General features: G+C 61.4%; 1 protein-coding gene across 2 annotated transcripts in view; it reads right to left on the reverse strand.

Moving 5' to 3' along the window:
• The window catches only part of Smoc2 (SPARC related modular calcium binding 2), a 97,337-nt gene that overhangs the window by 46,122 nt on the left and 30,250 nt on the right, over nt 1–20,965 (reverse strand). For both annotated transcript variants that reach the window (XM_070010357.1, XM_070010356.1), the window contains exons 2-5: nt 19,635–19,806; nt 10,423–10,529; nt 7,832–7,931; nt 2,873–2,920 (exon numbers count right to left, since the gene is read on the reverse strand). In XM_070010357.1, the coding sequence (XP_069866458.1) occupies nt 2,873–2,920; nt 7,832–7,931; nt 10,423–10,529; nt 19,635–19,806 (427 nt within the window). The remainder of the gene's footprint in view (nt 1–2,872; nt 2,921–7,831; nt 7,932–10,422; nt 10,530–19,634; nt 19,807–20,965) is intronic.

Below are 20,965 nucleotides of genomic sequence, written 5' to 3' on the forward strand. Positions count from 1 at the left end.
GGGGAGGAGCTGGGGAGGAGCTGGGGAGCTGGGGAGGAGCTGGGGAGGAGCTGGGGAGGAGCTGGGGAGCTGGGGAGGAGCTGGGGAGCTGGGGAGGAGCCGGGGAGGAGCCAGGGAGGAGCCGGGAAGCCGGGGAGGAGCTGGGAAGCCGGGGAGGAGCTGGGGAGGAGCTGGGGAGCTGGGGAGGAGCTGGGGAGGAGCTGGGGAGGAGCCGGGGAGGAGCTGGGGAGGAGCTGGGGAGGAGCCGGGGAGGAGCTGGGGAGGAGCCAGGGAGGAGCCGGGGAGGAGCTGGGGAGCCGGGGAGGAGCTGGGGAGGAGCTGGGGAGCTGGGGAGGAGCCGGGGAGGAGCTGGGGAGGAGCTGGGGAGGAGCCGGGGAGGAGCTGGGGAGCCGGGGAGGAGCTGGGGAAGAGCTGGGGAGGAGCTGGGGAGCTGGGGAGGAGCCGGGGAGGAGCTGGGGAGCTGGGGAGCCGGGGAGGAGCTGGGGAGGAGCTGGGGAGCTGGGGAGGAGCTGGGGAGGAGCTGGGGAGGAGCTGGGGAGCTGGGGAGGAGCTGGGGAGGAGCTGGGGAGGAGCTGGGGAGCTGGGGAGGAGCTGGGGAGGAGCTGGGGAGCCAGGGAGGAGCTGGGGAGGAGCTGGGGAGCTGGGGAGCTGGGGAGGAGCTGGGGAGCTGGGGAGGTGCTGGGGAGGAGCTGGGGAGGAGCTGGGGAGGAGCTGGGGAGGAGCTGGGAGGAGCTGGGGAGGAGCTGGGTAGGAGCTGGGAGGAGCTGGGCAGGAGCTGGGGAGCTGGGAGGAGCTGGGGAGGAGCTGGGAGGAGCTGGGGAGGAGCTGGGAGGAGCTGGGCAGGAGCTGGGGAGGAGCTGGGGAGCTGGGGAGGAGCTGGGGAGCTGGGGAGCTGGGAGGAGCTGGGGAGGAGCTGGGGAGCTGGGGAGCTGGGGAGGAGCTGGGAGGAGCCGGGGAGCTGGGGAGGAGCTGGGAGGAGCTGGGGAGGAGCTGGGGAGGAGCTGGGGAGGAGCTGGGCAGGAGCTGGGGAGCTGGCAGGAGCTGGGGAGGAGCTGGGGAGGAGCTGGGAGGAGCTGGGCAGGAGCTGGGGAGCTGGGAGGAGCTGGGGAGGAGCTGGGAGGAGCTGGGAGGAGCTGGCAGGAGCTGGGGAGGAGCTGGGGAGGAGCTGGGGAGCTGGGGAGGAGCTGGGGAGGAGCCGGGGAGGAGCTGGGGAGGAGCTGGCAGGACTTCCTTCAAATGTACAATTGTTATTTCATGTACGGTGCAGCAGGCCTGGCTCTGATGAAGGCTGAGGACTGAGCGTCCCAGGCATAAGAAGCCAGCGGGGTACCGGGCAGAGAGGAGGCTAGGTGCAGGGCCAGTACGGGAGCGGCTGGTCACCTCTCTGCCCACAGACCCCTGGGTGCAGGTGGACAGCCTGGTCTGGGTGGCAGGGCAGAGGCTGGGCCGCCAGAGGGTCACCGCCTGAAGGTCACCACGCAAGGGTCACCTCCCCCAAGGTCACCACCCAAGGATCACATTCCCCAAGGTCTCCCCCAAGGTCACTCCTACTCAAGATGACACAGCCCTCACCCGGCCCTCTGCGCCTCTGCTCCTGACTTCACTGTGGGAAGCGCTAGCACTGGTCCATCCCAAGTATGCCCTCTTCAAGAAACCACCGGCAGCCCTATGTCCTCGTGAGTGCTCCCCACACGGCCCACGCTGCCGAGTGCTCCCCACACGGCCCACGCTGCCGAGTGCTCCCCACACGGCCCACGCTGCTGAGTGCTCCCCACACGGCCCACGCTGCAGAGTGCTCTGCACACGGCCCACGCTGCAGAGTGCTCTGCACACGTCCCACGCTGCAGAGTGCTCCCCACACGGCCCACGCTGCCGAGTGCTCCCCACACGGCCCACGCTGCAGAGTGCTCTGCACACGGCCCACGCTGCAGAGTGCTCTGCACACGGCCCACGCTGCAGAGTGCTCCCCACACGGCCCACGCTGCAGAGTGCTCCGCACACGGCCCACGCTGCAGAGTGCTCCCCACACGGCCCACGCTGCAGAGTGCTCCCCACACGGCCCACGCTGCCCCAGTGCTCCCCACACAGCCCACGCTGCCAAGTGCTCTACACACGGCCCACGCTGCCGAGTGCTCCCCACACGGCCCACGCTGCAGAGTGCTCCCCACACAGCCCACGCTGCCAAGTGCTCTACACACGGCCCACGCTGCCGAGTGCTCCCCACACGGCCCACGCTGCCGAGTGCTCTGCACACGGCCCCCACACTGCCGAGTGCTCTGCACACGGCCCCCACACTGCCGAGTGCTCTGCACACGGCCCACGCTGCCTTTCTACCCCCACAGGGGCATTAAGAACGCACAGGTGCCCTTGGGAGTAGCAGGTCCTCCAGAGCCTCAGGCTACGCTTCTGGAATGGAGCCGAATAAAGCTCTGGTCTATTTAAATGTGTATTACTTCTCTGTACCATCGACTCAGTGTGCTATGAAAGATGTCCATGATTTTGGCACTAAAGCCTAATTTTGTTTCATCATGAAGTTAAGGTAAAGGTCCATAGCCACACTGCAGCCTACAGTCCCACGTGGAGCAAAGCTGCTGGCCCTCCCCACGCCCAACAGGTTCCTCCCACACTGCAGCTACCACCTGACAGCACCGACACACAGACAGCGTCACCTGACCGGTGGGCCCGGCTTCTGCAGCCCATGCCCACGCGCACCGGCAGAGCCAGGATGGACACGTGTGTGCAGAACGGATAAAGAACTCTCCGACTGTTTGAGCATCGTACATGTTCAAATTTTAACTCAAAAAGTTATTCCACAACAGAATTTGCATTAGCTTCTATATATCATCGTGCAAATTCATTTTGAGATAATTACCTGCTTTTCCTGTGCCTTCCCGTTGGGGTAATTTTTCATTTACAGAACCTAAAAGAGGACACGAAGAAATAGAATTATTTTTGCTTGTCAAATCGTTTTGAATAATTAAGAAATGTGACGGTCGGGCACCGGAGGCTCACGCCTGTCCCCAGCTGCTCCGGCTGAGATCTGAGGATCACTGCTTGAAGCCAGCCTGGGCAGGACAGTCCCAGTCTGAGACTCTTATCTTCAATAAATGACTCAGAGGGACAGTACCCAGGCCAGACTGGCACACAAGCACACAAATGTGCATGCATGCACACGTGTGTGCACACGCACACACACACACGAAATGTAACTATTTTATTCCATGTTGATTACTCCACAGCACTCTGCCTTCCTACTCGAATTGTGCAAGTCTGATAGTAGGACAGTACCTGTGGGGCAGTACCCCGGGAGCAGCGGCCTGGCCGCACAGCCCAGGGCAGAGAGGCTGCGCGTGCAGCACCCTTCAGCTGGACCCTCAGTGGACCTCAGGTGGACACAGGGCTGATTTTTCACCCAAAGATGTCAGGTGCACACAAATGAAAGCAAATGTAAACGACCCTTCAAAAATAAAAACATGGGCTGCTGGAGGGGGGCCGTGGGCATCAGTACAGCGGCGGAGCGGCCACTGGCATGCGTAAGGCCCTGGGCTCGAGCCCCAGCAGCAGAAGAAAACGGTTCCAGTTGCCTTTCAGAAAAGAACATTGCAGGGCTGACGCTTTGAAGAGGGCTATCGGTCACTTGGTGACCACGTGGTTTGTGAGGGAATTCTAGCGTTACACGAGAGGACGGATTGACATCAGGACTCCAGGCACCGCACCGAACTGGCATGGTCCCCACACGTGAGCAGCGAAGTAGGAAAAGCCCCGGGCAGATCTAACCGTGCTGGGCCAGGACCTCAGCAAACACCTTCCAAATCGGCGTGTATCCTTGTCTGAATGGGGCCCTCACTGCAGACCAACGGCCCTATTAACAGCCCAGCTTTATGCTATCTTAAAACTGTGTTTTGTTTCTTTTAGCATATTTAAATGCGAGGCCAACGTCCAAACACCGAGGATGGAGATGGTGTGGGGTCTGGGGGCGCTGCCAGAGCCCTGCCTCACACGCCGGGACGTGGGTCAGGCTGGGACATGACCCAGCCAGCCAGGGCGCCATGCAGTGGGCAGGCCAGCCCACGGGCTGGTCACCCACCACACAGGTGTGCACATGGGGACACATCTATGCATGAGTGTAGGAAGGAGCTGAATCTTCCAGATCGTACGCTCACCTCCGCGTGGGGTGCTTCCTAAGGCACGATGTGCTCTTGTCTCCAAGCTGTTCTGTTGGGTGAACCAGCGCAGAGCGCAGGCTCAGAGCAGTTTCACTGGTGACAAAACTCACCGAGGACCCAGCAGTAGACCTTCCGAATCACACTCCCTCCTCCCCCAGGGCCGCCTCTGTGCACACCTGGCTGGAAGGTCCCACATTTCACACTGATTTATACGTACGTATTGTGTTTTGCTACAATGAGTCAAAGCAGTTTGCTGCTTTGGACTGGAAATGGCAGTATTTCAGTAATAATTCTGAACCCAAGTATGTGGGTCTTCATTTGTGAGTGAAATAGAAATATGCTAAGTCGTAATTAGACTGCCCCCTTGGGAGAACTTTATGATTGAATTAAGATAATGTTTTATAATCTGAGGACACAGAAGTATAAACTGTCAACAGGAAATCTGATTAGAGATGGAGATAGGAAGGCAACACAGTTTCCCCCCTCCCCCCCCCCCCCCGTGGCATTTCTCTCATTGAACAACCAACTTGGCTTGCTCACGGCCCTTGAATTCAGCCAGCATTAACTAAATCCACACAAAATAACTGCAGCTTGTTCTTCGTGGGAAGAGAGAACTTCGCAATAGAGCAGAGTCCCTTCACCCAGGCCTGTGGCAAACGCTGTGCCGGTGGGTCTCTGTCTCCTGACCCAGCCAGCCTCCCCTGGAAGGTGCCAGAACTTCCTTTCCCAGCAGCCACAGCCTTCAAACCCAAGGACTATAGAACCAAAAATAGCTCTTGGCTCCCCAGAGTCCCCACACACACTGGGGTGCACCAGCCACGCATCAAGCTCTGGGAGGTATTGCTGCTGCGCAGGGTCCTCAGACCAGTGCCCCGAAGGGCAGAGCCAGGGGTCTCCACTGAAGGGTCAAGGGAAGGGTGGCTCTTCCCGCCACAGGAGTGTGCCAAGGAGGGCCCGGAATCCACACTGGAGAGCATGCGTGCTTCAGAAGGAAGAGGTAACACGCTCTCAGCCCGGTCATTCCAGGCACGAGGTTCAAAGCCAGCCACACCCAGCGAACACACAGGGCTGGGGACAGGCGGCCCACAGGGGGCCGTGTTCTTCGGGAAGAGCAATCACGCACCTGAAAAACAAACAGACGCTGGGGCGGGGGCAGCTGGGGTGCAGGTGGAGGCTCCACGGATGGAGCCCCAGGACTGACAGCCATGGGGGCGGGGAGGCTGGACCGCCTGCCTGTGTCCCTGGGGCCTTCCCAGAGCACCCCCTCATTCTGTAACAGCCCCCAGGCACGGGGTCACGGGGAAGATGGGCTGGGCTCTGGATGAACCTCCTCCTCTCTCTGTCTATCCTTCTCTGTCTCTCTTTCTCTCTCTCCCCCTCTCCCTCCCCCTCTCCCCCTCCCTCTTCCCCTTTACTCCTCTCCCTCTTCTTCCTTCCCTCTCTCTCCCCCTCTCTGTCCTCCTCTCCCTCTCCCCACCCCCTGCCCCCCTGCCCCTGTCCCCCTGCCCCTGACCCCCCGCCCCCCACCCTCCTGCCCCTGCCCCCCCGCCCCCCGCCCTCCTGCCCCCTGCCCCCTGCCTTCCTGCCCTCCGCCCTCCTGCCCCCTGCCCTCCTGCCCCCCGCCCCCCACCCTCCTGCCCCCTGCCCCCCGCCTTCCTGCCCCCTGCCCTCCACCCTCCTGCCCTCCTGCCCCCTGCCCCCTGCCCTCCTGCCCCCTGCCCCCTGCCCTCCGCCCTCCTGCCCCCCTGCCCCCCACCCCCACCCTCCACCCCCTGTCCCCTGCCCCCCTTTCCCCCTGCCCTCCTGCCCCTTGTCCCCCCTTTCCCCCTGCCCCCCTGCCCACCTCCTTTCCTCCTCTCCTGCTCCCCTGCTCTCCTGCTCTCCAGCATGAAAGGCCTCCAGGAAACACAAGGGAGATTGAATCTGAAGTGGACCCTCCTTAAGAACTCTGGTGAATACCACTCCTGCGGCTTTCCTATGGCCACCAGGCAGCTGGAGAGCGGAGGGGAGGACGCACCCACACGGTGCGCTTCCTGATGTTTGCCTGGGATTCCAGGCGTGACGCTAGACGTTTACACAGACAGAATACTCTTTTCCCTAGTCCATTCCTTGGCCCTAGATAATCAATGCAAACAATGAAGCGCAGTGTTAATGAGGAAAAGCACTGGGAGCGGAAAGGCCAGTGGGTGGTTCTGGAGGCAAGGCAGTATCCGGACACGGCGCAGATCTCACTGGTTCTGCACACAATTTTCTTAGAAAGCTTCTTGTACAGAAGACACTTTCCCTAGTGTCCTCACCACGGCCGCTCTGCTCTGCAGGGGAAGTGGAACTGGGGGAGCAGGGGAAGTGGAACTGGGGGAGAAAGGACCTTTCAGAGCGAGAGACCGGCAGCAGGCGGCTCAGCACCGCGCGCTTTCCTTCCTTTCTGTCACAAGTTCACAAAACAACTATCAGGTATCAGTGTTCTTTTTTTAGGTCTTGAACAACAAAGTAGTTTTGACACACAGTAAGTACATTTCACTTCTGCATAGCACAGAGCACATGCTTACGACAGACGGGCAGTCCACTGCGTAAGGAGCAACTTGCAGAGAGAGGCAGCAAGTTCTCAATGCCGACGCTTCAATACTTGCAGGAAAAGTGCGGGAAAATGTGTTGCCCTGTGTTTTTGTCACAGCTTTGTGCTATCCTGGTTGTGTATTACCACGTAGGGCTTTTGTGGGTCAGATCACTGTCTCCCCAGAAGGGCTGACGGGATGCCCAGGGAGGTGTCCACCCGGAGGCGTGGGCGGAACCCGAGCGCCCCGGCTGGGGGAGGGAGGGAAGCCAAGCATCAAAAATGTTCAGTCATTTGTGAATTTAGACCTACGAGGACGAAGATGAAGAATTAGATTTGACACAAACATCAGGAGAATTGGGGATTAGCAGGAGGGGAAGAAGGGTACTAATGATGAAGGAGATCAAAGCATGACACACACGTATATATGTACGTATGAATTGGCATCATAAGACCCACCATTGTTTGCAGAAGGGGGAGGGGATGTACTGGAGGTAAACTTGTCTAAGATATACTGAATGTGTCTATGGAATTATCACTAGGAAATCCCATTAGTATGGCAGCAATTACCATATTAATGTCTAATTAAAAAATTTATCATATGTAGCCCTTTTTAGCAAAATACTAAGGGAGACACCATTTTATAGATTAGTATCCTGCCTATTTCACTTTTTTTTGGTACACCAAGTGGTCCTATGAGTAATAAGACAACTCCAACAAGCCACATAGAAACTGGCCTAGGAAGCACAGTCCACGTGTCCTTTGGATGTCTGTACAAAATTAACATTTTCACACTCTGGCCAAAGAAAACGTGTCACGTCCACTGGTAACTTCAGCCTCTGTGGTTACATTTTAAAATGAAGATGGCCAAATCATCGTAACCTTCCACAGTTCAGATGAGGTGTCTTCTTCTTGTGAGCCACCTAGATCTGTGTTTTCTCCCTTAAAATCAACCTCAAATAGTACATGTGATGCTTTGTCCAGTGACCCGGTCCCTTCTCACCGCCACCCGGCGTCCACCGTCCTCCAGAATGGAACGGACATCCACAAGACCACTGCAAGGGGGACCAGCACACGGGTCTGCGTGGAGGCAGAGGCAGAGGAGACCTACCCGGGCATCTGGGCGTCTTGTGGGCCACGGCAGTGCCGCTGATGGGCCTCCCGTTGGGTGTGACACACCAGCAATATCCTGTGTAGCTGTGGCACTGGACCTGTGGAGAAAGAACAGGCCGGAGTGGCCACGCTGCCACGCGCAAGCAGACTGGAGGCCTGCGGCCACCTGGAGTGGCCACGCTGCCACGTGCAAGCTGACTACAGGCCTGCGGCCACCTGGAGTGGCCACGCTGCCACGTGCAAGCCGACTACAGGCCTGCGGCCACCCGGAGTGGCCACGCTGCCACGTAAGCCGACTACAGGCCTGCGGCCACCCGGAGTGGCCACGCTGCCACGCAAGCCAACTACAGGCCTGCGGCCACCCGGAGTGGCCACGCTGCCACGTGCAAGCCGACTACAGGCCTGCGGCCACCCGGAGTGGCCACGCTGCCACATAAGCCGACTACAGGCCTGCGGCCACCCAGAGTGGCCACGCTGCCACGCAAGCCGACTACAGGCCTGCGGCCACCCGGAGTGGCCACGCTGCCACGCGCAAGCAGACTGGAGGCCTGCGGTCACCTGGCAGCTCTGAGAGCTGCATCTGGACATGCGATCAAGGCCACATCCACACTCGCTCCTCAAGTACAGAAGGGACGGAGCCACGTGCAGCACCAGGCTGGCCATCCCAGAGGGCTCGGCCTCCACCATACAGCCTGGAAACGTGAATGGGAGGCCCAGCCTTTCCACTGGCCTGTGGCAGACTCAGGGAGAGGGGATGGGCCTCCACAGCCAGGGGCGGTCTGCCTCCACGGAGCCCCTCGATGACCACAGGGAGGGGCCTCGCGCAGCCGCCCCTCCTCACCCTCCCAGGTGAGGGCTCAGGACTCCCTGGCACTGCCCCAGGCCGGGAGTCAGGTGGACGTGTGGCTGGCCAGCCAGTCTACAGCGGGGCTATTCCCCCAGAGCTGCCCACTCACCAGAAGCCGCAGGGCCGACTCTCACCAAACAGAGCCAAAGGACAACCGCAGCTGCCATCCACCCAGCCGCGGCCCCTTCCGTGGGCCGCGTCACCATGCTGGCTCCTGGCCCTGACCTCACGCTCTCGGCACATGTTCCTAATTAGACCTCAGCTCTGTGTCGGGCCAACAGATCCAACTACCCAGGGGAGAAACGGCTCTGAGCCTCGCACCCAGCACCGTGGAGGGCATGCCCGCAGTGTGCCTGGAGCCTCGAACCCCTGTCACCAGCCGTGTGTGACACACAGGGGCACGAGAGTTTTGTTCCCATGTCACACCAGGAGAATCCCGTGGGATGTGACAGCTGATTCCTCCTCCCAACCCACACCCCAGCACACCCACACCCCAGCACACCCACACGCCAGCACACCCACACCCCAGCACATACCAAACCCCAGCACACCCACACCCCAGCACACACACACCCCAGCACACCCACACCCCAGCACACACCAAACCCCAGCACACCCACACCCAGCACACCCACACCCCAGCACACCCACACCCCAGCACACCCACACCCCAGCACACCCACACCCCAGCACACACCAAACCCCAGCACACCCACACCCCAGCACACACCAAACCCCAGCACACCCACACCCCAGCACACCCACACCCCAGCACACCCACACCCCAGCACACCCACACCCCAGCACACCCCAGCGCACCCCACACCCCAGCACACCCCAGCACACACACACCCCAGCACACACACACCCCAGCACACCCACACCCCAGCACACCCACACCCCAGCACACCCACACCCCAGCACACCCCAGCACACCCCACACCCCAGCACACCCCAGCACACACACACCCCAGCACACCCACACCCCAGCACACCCACACCCCAGCACACCCACACCCCAGCACACCCACACCCCAGCACACCCACACCCCAGCACACCCACACCCCAGCACACCCACACCCTAGCACACCCACACCCTAGCACACCCCAGCGCACCCACACCCCAGCACACCCCAGCACACACACACCCCAGCACACACACACCCCAGCACACCCCAGCACACACACACCCCAGCACACACACACCCCAGCACACCCACACCCCAGCACACCCACACCCCAGCACACCCACACCCCAGCACACCCACACCCAGCACACCCACACCCCAGCACACCCACACCCCAGCACACCCACACCCTAGCACACCCACACCCCAGCACACCCACACCCCAGCACACCCACACCCCAGCACACCCGCGCCCCATGCGTTGGCCCGCGCCCCAGCGCACCCACGCCCCATGTGTTGGCCCGCGCCCCAGCACGCCCGCGCCCCAGCGCACCCATGCCCCATGCGTTGGCCCATGCCCCAGTGCACCCACGCACCCGCGCCCCCGCACCCCATGTGTTAGCCCGTGCCCCAGTGCACCCACGCCCCATGCGTTGGCCCACGCCCCAGTGCACCCGCGCCCCCGTGCCCCCGCGCCCCATGCATTAGCCCGTGCCCCAGTGCACCCACGCACCCGCGCCCCCGCGCCCCATGCATTAGCCTGTGCCCCAGTGCACCCACGCCCCATGCGTTGTGTGCCCGGGCCCCAGCACCACGCCTGCGAGGTGAGTCACCTGACTATAGGTGCCGTCATCATTGCACTCAGGGATGAACACCTGCTGGAATTCCTTCCGGGCTTGCTCCTGGGTGTACTTCCTCTCCGCCACACACCTGGACACATCTGTGGGGCAGAATGGGCAGGGCCGTCACAAGCCAGGAGGCTGAGGGGACAGACATCTGGAGACGCATAGGTATGAAGTACAGAGGAGGGGACAGGGAGGCCGGAGGGGACAGGGAGGCCGGTGAAGTCTGGGGAGGCCAGAGAGGGACGGGGAAGCTGAGGGGGGAGTGGAGGACAGGAAGGCAGGAGGGGGCCAGGGAGGCCGGAGGGGACAGGGAGGCCGGAAGGAGGCAGGGAGGCTGGAGGGGGACCAGGAGGCTGGAAGGGCTTCTCAGCAGGAAGCGCGTCCTGGAACGCAGCCTTGCTGTGTCCTGACAGGGACTGGGTGTGGAGGGACTGGGGCCATCTGCTCACTTCCAGATTCTGAAGCATCTCACAGAGTGACTTCCCTAGCAAGATATGGGTCCAGGCCACGAATGAGAGGGAAACTGAGGTGTGGGAAAGACTCCAGAGCACAGCTGTGGAAGCAGGCTCTGACTGAAAAGGAGAGGCCAGCTCCAGCCAGGGCAGCTCCGCTGGGGGCCAGGACACCCCCTGGCACCCAGACACAGGTGAGTGGGGGCAGAGGACAGTCACACGCGGCCTGGGGAGGGATGGAGGAGGCACAGGTGGAGGACAGTCATGGAGGACAGTCACACGCGGCCTGGGGAGGGATGGAGGAGGCACAGGCGGAGGACAGTCATGGAGGACAGTCACACGCGGCCTGGGGAGGGATGGAGGGGGCACAGGTGGAGGACAGTCATGGAGGACAGTCACACGCGGCCTGGGGAGGGATGGAGGACAGTCATGGAGGACAGTCACACGCGGCCTGGGGAGGGATGGAGGACAGTCATGGAGGACAGTCACACGCGGCCTGGGGGAGGTGGAGGACAGTCATGGAGGACAGTCATGGAGGACAGTCATGGAGGACAGTCATGGAGGACAGTCACACGCGGCCTGGGGAGGGATGGAGGACAGTCATGGAGGACAGTCACACACGGCCTGGGGAGGGATGGAGGACAGTCATGGAGGACAGTCATGGAGGACAGTCACACGCGGCCTGGGGGAGGTGGAGGACAGTCATGGAGGACAGTCAGTCACACGCGGCCTGGGGAGGGATGGAGGAGGTACAGGTGGAGGACAGTCATGGAGGACAGTCATGGAGGACAGTCACACGCGGCCTGGGGGAGGTGGAGGACAGTCATGGAGGACAGTCATGGAGGACAGTCACACGCGGCCTGGGGAGGGATGGAGGGGGCACAGGTGGAGGACAGTCATGGAGGACAGTCACACGCGGCCTGGGCGGCTGGAGCGGGCATGGGCTGTCCGTGGCTGTGCCACCGTGCGACCTCCCACCCCGTGCCCTGTGGCTGAGACCCTGTGGGAAGGAAATCACCCCCAGCGTCCTCTCAGAATCTCTCCCGGGCATCCCCAGATCATACTACACTCCAGCCGCTTCCAACTCCACCCGGAGGCTGACAGTCCAGGTGATGAGAGGAGACAATACAAGCACAGGCCTGGACCCTAACTGTCTGCGAGCCGGTGTTAACACCGTGTTGCAGTCAGCGAGGGCTGTGCTGCTGGCTCCTGGGAAAGCCCCCCACGCCCTTCCCAACACAAACGCACTGGATCTCCCTCTGAAAAGACTGGAACAATCTCCCTCTGAAAAGAAAAGACTAGAGCAGACGAAGGCAGCAGCGTCAATGACACCAGTGCACCAGCAAAGCGGATTCTCTCGTTTGCACAGCGGAGACCAGACGGGATGTTATGTGAGGACAAGAGGCGTGTGCCCACCTTCAGCTCAGACACCAGCCAAGGCCTGAGAGCGGGGGCGTGACGCTGCCAGGCCGATCTCCCAGCCCAGGATGGCGGGCGTCCCAGCGTTGGGAGCTTCGCCAGGCCTACCGGCCCAGGCTCCGTGCTCCAGGAACCCTCGTAGGCCGTCCGCCCCCCTGCTCTGCCAGTGGCCCAGTGACCGCCTGGTGGTCACACCTGCAGGCGACGCCAAAACGCCACAGGCACCAGCCAGGACTGCAGGGCTCTGCCGGGCTTGCGTGCTGCTGCCTGCCCCCGGACGGGCTCCGCAGGGGCGGGCCTGGGCCTCCCCGGGGGCACCCACGGGGCACAGCAGGGGCGGGCCTGGGCCTCCCCGGGGGCACCCACGGGGCACAGCAGGGGCGGGCCTGGGCCTCCCCGGGGGCACCCACGGGGCACAGCAGGGGCGGGCCTGGGCCTCCCCGGGGGCACCCACGGGGCACAGCAGGGGCGGGCCTGGGCCTCCCCGGGGGCACCCACGGGGCACAGCAGGGGCCACCGCAGGCCCCGGCAGCTGACCACGGGGCACACCAGGGGCCACCGCAGGCCCCGGCAGCCCTCCACCTAGCCCGTGCCGCTGTCCGGTCTGGACCGGGCTTGCAGTTATAAGCAGCCTTGGTGAGGGAGGACCAGGCTCGGCTGGACAAGTTCTTGTTTCTTCAGGACAACTGTGGCTTGGTTCTCTGACGGAAAGGCGACGGGAGCAGGGGCTCACAGCATCAACTGGGAGCCACGGAACCACTATTCCTCATGCTCAAACCACCATGGAACGTGCTAGAAAAGCATCAGCCTCCCTAACTTCCGGACTTCATTCTGGATTGAGATTCTCTCAGACTTCACATTTGCCAGGAATTAGTTTGTTCTCAAAGCTTCAGCTCTCTGTGCTGAACCGAATATTGAATCCAAGTCACGGAATTTGAAGTCCTCTCCCACGGCAGTTAGTCATGCCAGACCAGGGAAGGTCGCCTGTGCTCTGTCCCGTGTGTCAGACCCCAGCACCCTGGGTGGTCTGGGGCCACCTGTCGCCCAGAGTCCACGCAGGACCCCTCTCCCACCCATCACAGGACAGCGGCCAGCAGGCCCGTGCGTCCCTTCCCTCAGAAAGAACCGTGTGGTTCTGAGGGATGTTGCAAAATCACACTGCAAGATCGCAAACTGCCTAAGCTTTCGGTCGCCTTTAAAAGAATGAAGAGAAACATTCTCTGGCCAAAACCCTGTCACCGTGTTGGCCGCATGACTGCGGTCACCGTCCCCACTCTTCACGCTCCGTGTGGTTGAAGAAGTCAAGCACACACACCTCTTGACCGGTGGCTGTGCTGAGATTTCACGAGCGCTGAGATTTCAAAGCCTGAGCAAAACCAGTGTGCGCAGCTCGGTAGCATCTGGGGCGCTGGCCGTGCGGGGACAGCCAGTCTGGCTCCGGGAGGTTCCCTCCACGCAGCCACGCTCGGCAGGCGGCTGCTCCCACGCGGGGACGCCTGCCCACACAGCTCGCACAGGGAGAGTCTCACCGTCCGTGGCCCTGTCCTCACGGCACACTACGTCAGTCATTTTAAACGGGGACACGCGTGATGGGGGACGGCTTTTTGAACTCTGCGTGCAGAGGAATGCTGCAGAGGAACAGGGATGACGGGGGAGGGGAAGGCTGCTCCCACAGAGAACCGCATCGCCAAGGTGACCCCACGCCCAGCGGTCTCCAGGGGCAGCGCCTCCTCCCTGGGGACCCCGTGTGCAGCAGAGCAGCGGCGCCCGGGATGCGCCCGGGGGACCCGGCGTGGTGCTCACGGGTCGCCGTCCATCCACACCCGCACCGGCGCCTCCGTGCTGCCCAGCAGGCGGCGTTGGGGAGCTGCCGCAGCCCTCGGCATTCCGCCCGCGCAGAGAACACGGGCGTGACGGGAAGGTCCCGGTGGACGCGGACGCCGCCTCTGCGTCCCCACGGCCGCTCCAAGGTCAGCACTGCCACGGTGGCCCCAGAACTCAGAGGTCAGGAGCGGCTTCGCGGTCATCTTCTGCCAGGCCAGAGCTTGTGGGTGAGCCGGGATGGGCACAGAGCTGGCTGGAGACCGCATGGCACCGGACAAAGCAATCCTGCTCCTCGTGGGGCCACAGCCCGGCGCTCGCGAGGCCGCCTTTCACTGTGTGCTGGCAGCAAACGAAGGCAGATGCTATAATTCATCGCCCACTTGTTACTCTGAGAAAAATGAGGTCTTCTCGCGTAAACACAGTTCCCTGTCGTCCATGAGGCCAGAGGCGTGACAAGAGACCAGCAGCGCAGGGGCTCCTCCCCAGGCAGGGGCGCCCCGCTCTCCCCAGACGGGACCCTCCTCCCCAGCCCCACCCCGTCCCAGAACCTCAGTGATTACCTGAGCTTCCCGTGACAACAAAGAGGTCACGGCGGGAGGGAATGAATTCCCCCTCTCAATGCAGAGAGGCAGACAAGTCATAAACAGGACATCACGGAGGTGGGAGTTTGGTTGTTTGGTTGGCCCCTTGTGGGGGAGTAAGCAGGGTGGAGCCACCTCAGTGATGGGCTGACCCTTCAGCTGTCAGTCCTGCAGCAGGGAGGTCGGTCACCGGCGTTCGTGGCGGCTACCAGCGGCGCTGGGCACACTGAGGTGATGCTGCTGTCACCAAGTCCTTTTCTGTGTGGGCGACCGTTCTGATGAGAACATCTTCGGGGAGTAGGAACTCTGAGTTCACCGGCTCTGGCTCCTGTCTCCACGTGGTGAGCCAGGCACAGCACAGCACTTCAGCCAGCTCAGAGAGGCCAGCACCAGCCAGCATCAGGGCCACGGGCAGAGGGCAGGGACCAGGATCCCAGAGCCTCCCCACCGAGTCTGGGTGGAAGGCCGGGAGTGGGGTGCTCTCTGAGGACAGAGACGCCGTCGGTGTGGACGCGGCTATGTCGTTCTGGGGTTCACACCAAATGGAGGCTGAGGCCCCACTCCTGGGTCCCGAGGATCACGGGCTCACTCAGCTGTGGGAAGGGGCACACAGCATGGCACACGCCGGGTCTCCAGGCCTGAGGCTCTGCTCAGCCCGCCCGGATCCGGCACTGGCACGGCTGTGCGTGGAGAGCAGGAGAGTTCCACACGTGCTCTGCCACCCCCCGCTTCTGGCCTCCGACTCCAGGGACGCGGCCTTTGCCGGCTGTCCTGATGACTCTGTTCAAAGCAGTCCCAAGGTCTGCTGGCATGTGACCTTTGAAGTTGTTTCTCCTTTTTTCTTTTTTATGCAACGCCAGCCCCCTGGTCTCAGATCAAAAGAAAAAGTATTAACGCATTTGCTGAGTTCTGAAAACACAAAGTCCACAAATGTCTCCGAACTATGGGAAGAATCTGCTGGGGCTCCAGTCAGTGAGCGCTTATGCCAGAGCTGAACACATGAAATGTTGCGTGTGTCGTCCATTTTAATTCAACATTGTGGGCATTTTAACTGTTGTGTCCAAACCGGAACATCCAAAAGAGAGCCACACGTGTCTGTCACCCACACGTGTGTGAAAATGTCCCCAGGGCAGCCAGCAGCCGCTGTGCCCTGAGAAGGGACAGGGCCAAGGCCACCAAGAAAGCACTGAGGGACTGGCCCCACTGGGCCCCTGGGAGCCAGTCCCGACCTAGGTCTGACCATAGAACTTGCAGAAGCTACGCTCTTGGAAAACAGAAGATCCCAGCACAGATCATCCAGGGCTGCCAAGCCCCAGCCTGGGCCTCAGGCACGGGCTTGGTCCCCACAAGCCGCCTTTGCCAGGGTGGATGTATGTGCAGTGGTGGTGAGTGCTGTTGAATGCAGAAAGGCTTCGTGCTGTACAGCAGCCTGAAGGAGCTCTGCTGTCTTCATACCCCACACCAAGACCCGGGCAGGGAAAACAGTGGGAAACTGGGAGCCCCTTTCTGGGTCAATCGGGCTAACCTGGGACCTCTGGGGCCCCAAGGCTGGGCTGCCAGCGGCACAGGACACCCGGGCTAACCTGGGACCTCTGGGGCCCCAAGGCTGGGCTGCCAGCGGCACAGGACACCCGGCTTTGGTTGACACTGTGATGAGGGCTCTGCTCTGTCCTTCAGCCAGCTCAAAGCCCGCTACGCAGGCACTGCTGTGGCACGGAACACCCTGGAAGCTGGTGGGCACTGGTGCTGTAGATTCTCTGTTGTGTTTTTCTTCTGTGTGAGTTTTCTGGTGGTATCAGCTTTTACACTCAGGGACGTGCACACGCGAGGCGGGTGCTCTGCCATGTGAGCCACGCACCCAGCACCATTTTTGCTTTCTTGTTTGGGGGCTGGGATGCCACCGCAGCCAGCTTGTTCGTTCAGACGGGAGTCTTTCTCTTTTCCACATACTGGCCTTACACCACAATCCTCTGCTTCATAGGTGTGGGCCGCCAAGCTGTAATCCTGGTTTAGGTTAAACTTACTGTAGTGAAGTACATTTCATGTTTGACTTCTTCTTCCCGATCCTATTTTGAGGGGAAAAAAGGCGAGCCTGCACCTGGGCTTGCGGCCCGCGGGACCTGCGCCTGGTGCTGCCCAGAGGGAGCGCACGGCCGATGGGACCTGTGTCCGGTGCCCAGGACCTGCGCCTGGTGCCCAGGACCTGCGCCTGGTGCCCAGGACCTGCGCCTGGTGCCCAGGACTTGCGCCTGGTGCCCAGGACCTGCGCCTGGTGCCCACAACTTGCGTCTGGTGCCCAGGACCTGCGCCTGGTGCCCAGGACTTGCGCCTGGTGCCCAGGACCTGCGCCTGGTGCCCAGGACCTGTGCCCGGTGCCCATGACTTGCGCCCGGTGCCCAGGACCTGCGCCCGGTGCCCAGGACCTGCGCCTGGTGCCCAGGACCTGCGCCCAGTTCCCAGCACGGCCAGCGGGACCTGCGCCCGGTGCTGCCCAGAGAGAGCACGCAGCCGATGGGACCTGCGCCCAGTGCCCAGCGCGGCCGGCGGGACCTGCGCCCAGTGCCCAGCGTGGCCGGCGGGACCTGCGCCCAGTGCCCAGCGCGGCCGGCGGGACCTGCGCCCAGTGCCCAGCGCGGCCGGTGGGACCTGCGCCCGGTGCTGCCCAGAGGGAGCATGGCAGACACCGCGTACGGAGGCGATGGGATCTCTACTTCCAGTCTACATGCTAAGACTTGCTAGCTGGTGGCTTCTAGAAACTTCTCTCAAGAGCACATTCTGACACGTTTGTATGTTCCTAAAGCTTCCTTTCCCTCCGTGCCGTAGGGGAGTAAACAGGCAGGGCAGGATCGTGTCTGGGGCGCTGTCAACCCACGCTGCCCCAGGGCCGCCCTTCCCGGCAGAAGGGCACAGCCGCACTCTGGTGATGTCCTGCAGCCCAGGCCCAAGCTGCTCGTGGAGCAGGTGCTGGAGAGCTCCTTCCTATCCAGGACTCAGGAGCCCCAGGGGCCCGCGGCAGGTGGCTGGACAGGCCCCTGACCAGGGCCCTCGGATGACACCCCCACCCTAGACCCCAGCAGAGCCATCCCTGGCCTCTCCGGGCAAATAAGCAATATCTGGGGTGGGGTGCCTGGGAGGGGGGACTGGTGGCTGGGGTTCAGGTACGGCTGCAGCTTCCCACGGGGGGAGGGCAGACCCGGGCCTGGCACTCCATCCCCTGCCTCCCGCCCCCCTCTCCACCAGCTCCTCCTATGGCCCCACGGGAGACCCTGAGATTGGGTTCCACCAGGGACCGCGGGGCCTGGGGTCCTGAGAGAAGGTCACGCCAGCACACGGCATTTAAAGCAGCCTCTGGGGGATCATCTCCCCGTGTCTTCCTTCCCCACCCAGGGTTCCGGCCAGGATAACTGCCACACCTCCGCCCAGACCCAGATGGCAGGAAGAGTCTCAGCCTGAGGCCGGGCCTGTGTTCGCGTGTGCAGCCACGCTGTGGGTGGGGCTCAGCACGGCAAAGCCAGGGGCCTGACGCCTCCTCTGTCCTCACCAGCCTCTTCTCTGGGGAAGCACGCATTTTCTGTTTCGGTTATATCATTTTGGGTTGTATCATTCAACCCAGACCTGGATCCTCCGGCTCAGCTTCCCAGGGGCCGGGAATACAGGCACATACCCCCACACCAACCTAGCCAGTAAACACTTCCTAATCACATCAGAGTGAGATCTTGAGGCCACTGAACCCAGGTGTGTTTACTTAGAATGCTGCATTTGAAAAGAACAAATATCTCCAGGACCTTCCTGATTATAGGGCTGAAGCAGTGTGCTCTGGTGGTGGTCTTTAGGGTTGTTATATTGTTTAGTTAGAAATAACTAATCAGTGCAGAAAATCTTCTCAAAGGGGGTTTTAATCTGTGGTCTCGTTTCTGAGAGAACAAGAGAGAGTTTCCCAGTGAAACGCTGCTTGTGCTGTGAACAGAATAGGAGGGTCAGCTCCTCCATTAACAATGGGAAGCATTTCAAAGTTTTCCTCTACCCATGAGTGTTAATTTGATTCCTAATCTGGAGAAGCGCACCCTCAACGGCTTGCGCACAGTGAACTCGAGCAATTGTAGAATCTCCATTTGCTAAAAAGAGGAATGAGAAAAGAGGGAGAAAACCAAGAATCAACTCTAGCTCCCGTAGAGGTAGAGATCAGGAAGACTGGGGTGAGACCAGCCTGGGCAAGCAGTTCATAAAACCCCATCTCAAAAGAAAAGGCCAGGCTGGTGGCACATGCCTGTCACCTCAGCTATGGTAGGAACTGTAAATAGGTGGGTCAGAGTCCAGCCCAGTCCAGGTATAAAAGTAGTTTCAGCAAAAAAAGGCTGGAGGCATGCATGGCTCAGTGGTAGAGCACCCACCCACCTTGCAAACATGAAGACCTGAGTTCAAACCCCAGTACTGCTACTGGAAAAAAAAGAATTAGCAATTAAATTTTTGAGGATGATTATTCAGTTTCTGAAGATAAAGCTGAAGAACATGGACAAAACACTACGAAAAAGAAGCATTAAACAACTTTTAACCATAACTGCTTTGGATATCATAGAAACTACTCTTCAAATGATAGACTCCAAGAGAAAAATGACAAGTGTTAACACTTGTGATAGATAAGCTAGCCTGCACACGCACTACATGTAAATACATGTACACTGGACATGCACACACACAGTACACACACATCTACATACGCACTCACATATGTATGCAACATGGATGTACACTTGTACACACCACACGTGCACACACTATACATGCACACGTACACGCATGCACACGCTATACATGCACGCGCACACATGCATGCGCTGCATTGCTTGCACAGGACACACACGAGGTGCACCCACTGTACTGTGGCTGGCCTCCGGCCGCCGGGCCAGGCCCGGCCGCCGCTCACCTTTGCAGTTCCCGCGGTAGGCGATCTCTAGCTGGGGGTCCTTGCACTTGGCGCGCTGGAACTCACAGCGGGACAGGAAGGTCCTCCCGTCGGACGCGCACAGTGGCCGCTGCTGGGAGCCCGTGCAGTCCACGCTGCAGTCTCTGCCTTTGTCTTGATCCACTCTCAGGAACTTGGGGAGGAAAAGAAGAAGCCAGACAAAGTGAAGGCCTGTCCCGCCCTGCCACGGAGACGGAGATTCCCTGACGCCCCCCAAGGCCAGGGCGGGCCGGGAGGGGTGCAGCCACTCGGTGCTCGTGGCGGGAAAGAAGCATCTCCCAGGTCTCTCTGGGAAGTCTGGGCAGCGCGGGGTAACCTCTGGCCTTCTGTTCGTGTCTGGCGTGAACTCGGGGTAACCTCTGGCCCTCTGTTCGTGTCTGGCGTGAACTCGGGGTAACCTCTGGCCCTCTGTTCGTGTCTGGCATGAACTCGGGGTAACCTCTGGCCCTCTGTTCGTGTCTGGCGTGAACTCGGGGTAACCTCTGGCCCTCTGTGTCTGGCGTGAACTCGGGGTAACCTCTGGCCCTCTGTGTCTGGCGTGAACTCGGGGTAACCTCTGGCCCTCTGTTCGTGTCTGGCGTGAACTCGGGGTAACCTCTGGCCCTCTGTTCGTGTCTGGCGTGAACTGGCGCGTGTGCCTCCATCTGTGGGAGGGGTTTCTGCCCTCTCTGCTTTCCCTCTGTGGAGCGTGTGAGTCCGTGCCAGGGGAAGCCCCCGGGGCGCCCTCCTCCCCTGCCCTGCTCAGAGGATGCTGCCAGGAACGGGCTCCCCCCACGCCGCAGACCCCAGAGCCGGCGGCCAGCGGGGCACGGGGCGCGGCGGCCAGCGGGGCACGGGGCGCGGCGGCCAGCGGGGCACGGGGCGCGGCGGCCAGCGGGGCACGGGGCGCGGCGGCCAGCGGGGCACGGGGCGCGGCGGTGGCACGCGGTGTGTGCAGACACACCCCACCTCCCGTTTCTGACCCCCCCCTTTCCTCTCTCACGGCCTGAACCCCGGCTCCGAGCTCGCTGCCTCCCAGGGTCTTAGTTACAGGCCGAGAGGCCCCTGCCTGCTCCTGGCCTCAGCCCTGCCCCACTCTGCGTGCCCCACGCCCTTCCTCCTGTCCGCCTGAGCACGCTGGACAAGCCGCGGAAGTGACTTCCACCAGGCACCGAGCCCGGCACTGTCACAGGCGGGGCGTGGACGCTCACCCTTCCCGGGCATTTGTGGTCTGATGTACACACGATCAGGATGTGTCAGAGAAGCATGGGAAAGAAAAGGAAAGAAAAGGCACCTCCGGGTGAGTGCAGCCT

The sequence above is a fragment of the Dipodomys merriami genome, unplaced genomic scaffold (assembly GCF_024711535.1).
Source record: "Dipodomys merriami isolate MVZ:Mamm:240054 unplaced genomic scaffold, mDipMer1.0.p SCAF_8, whole genome shotgun sequence".
NCBI classification, from domain to species: Eukaryota; Metazoa; Chordata; class Mammalia; order Rodentia; family Heteromyidae; genus Dipodomys; species Dipodomys merriami.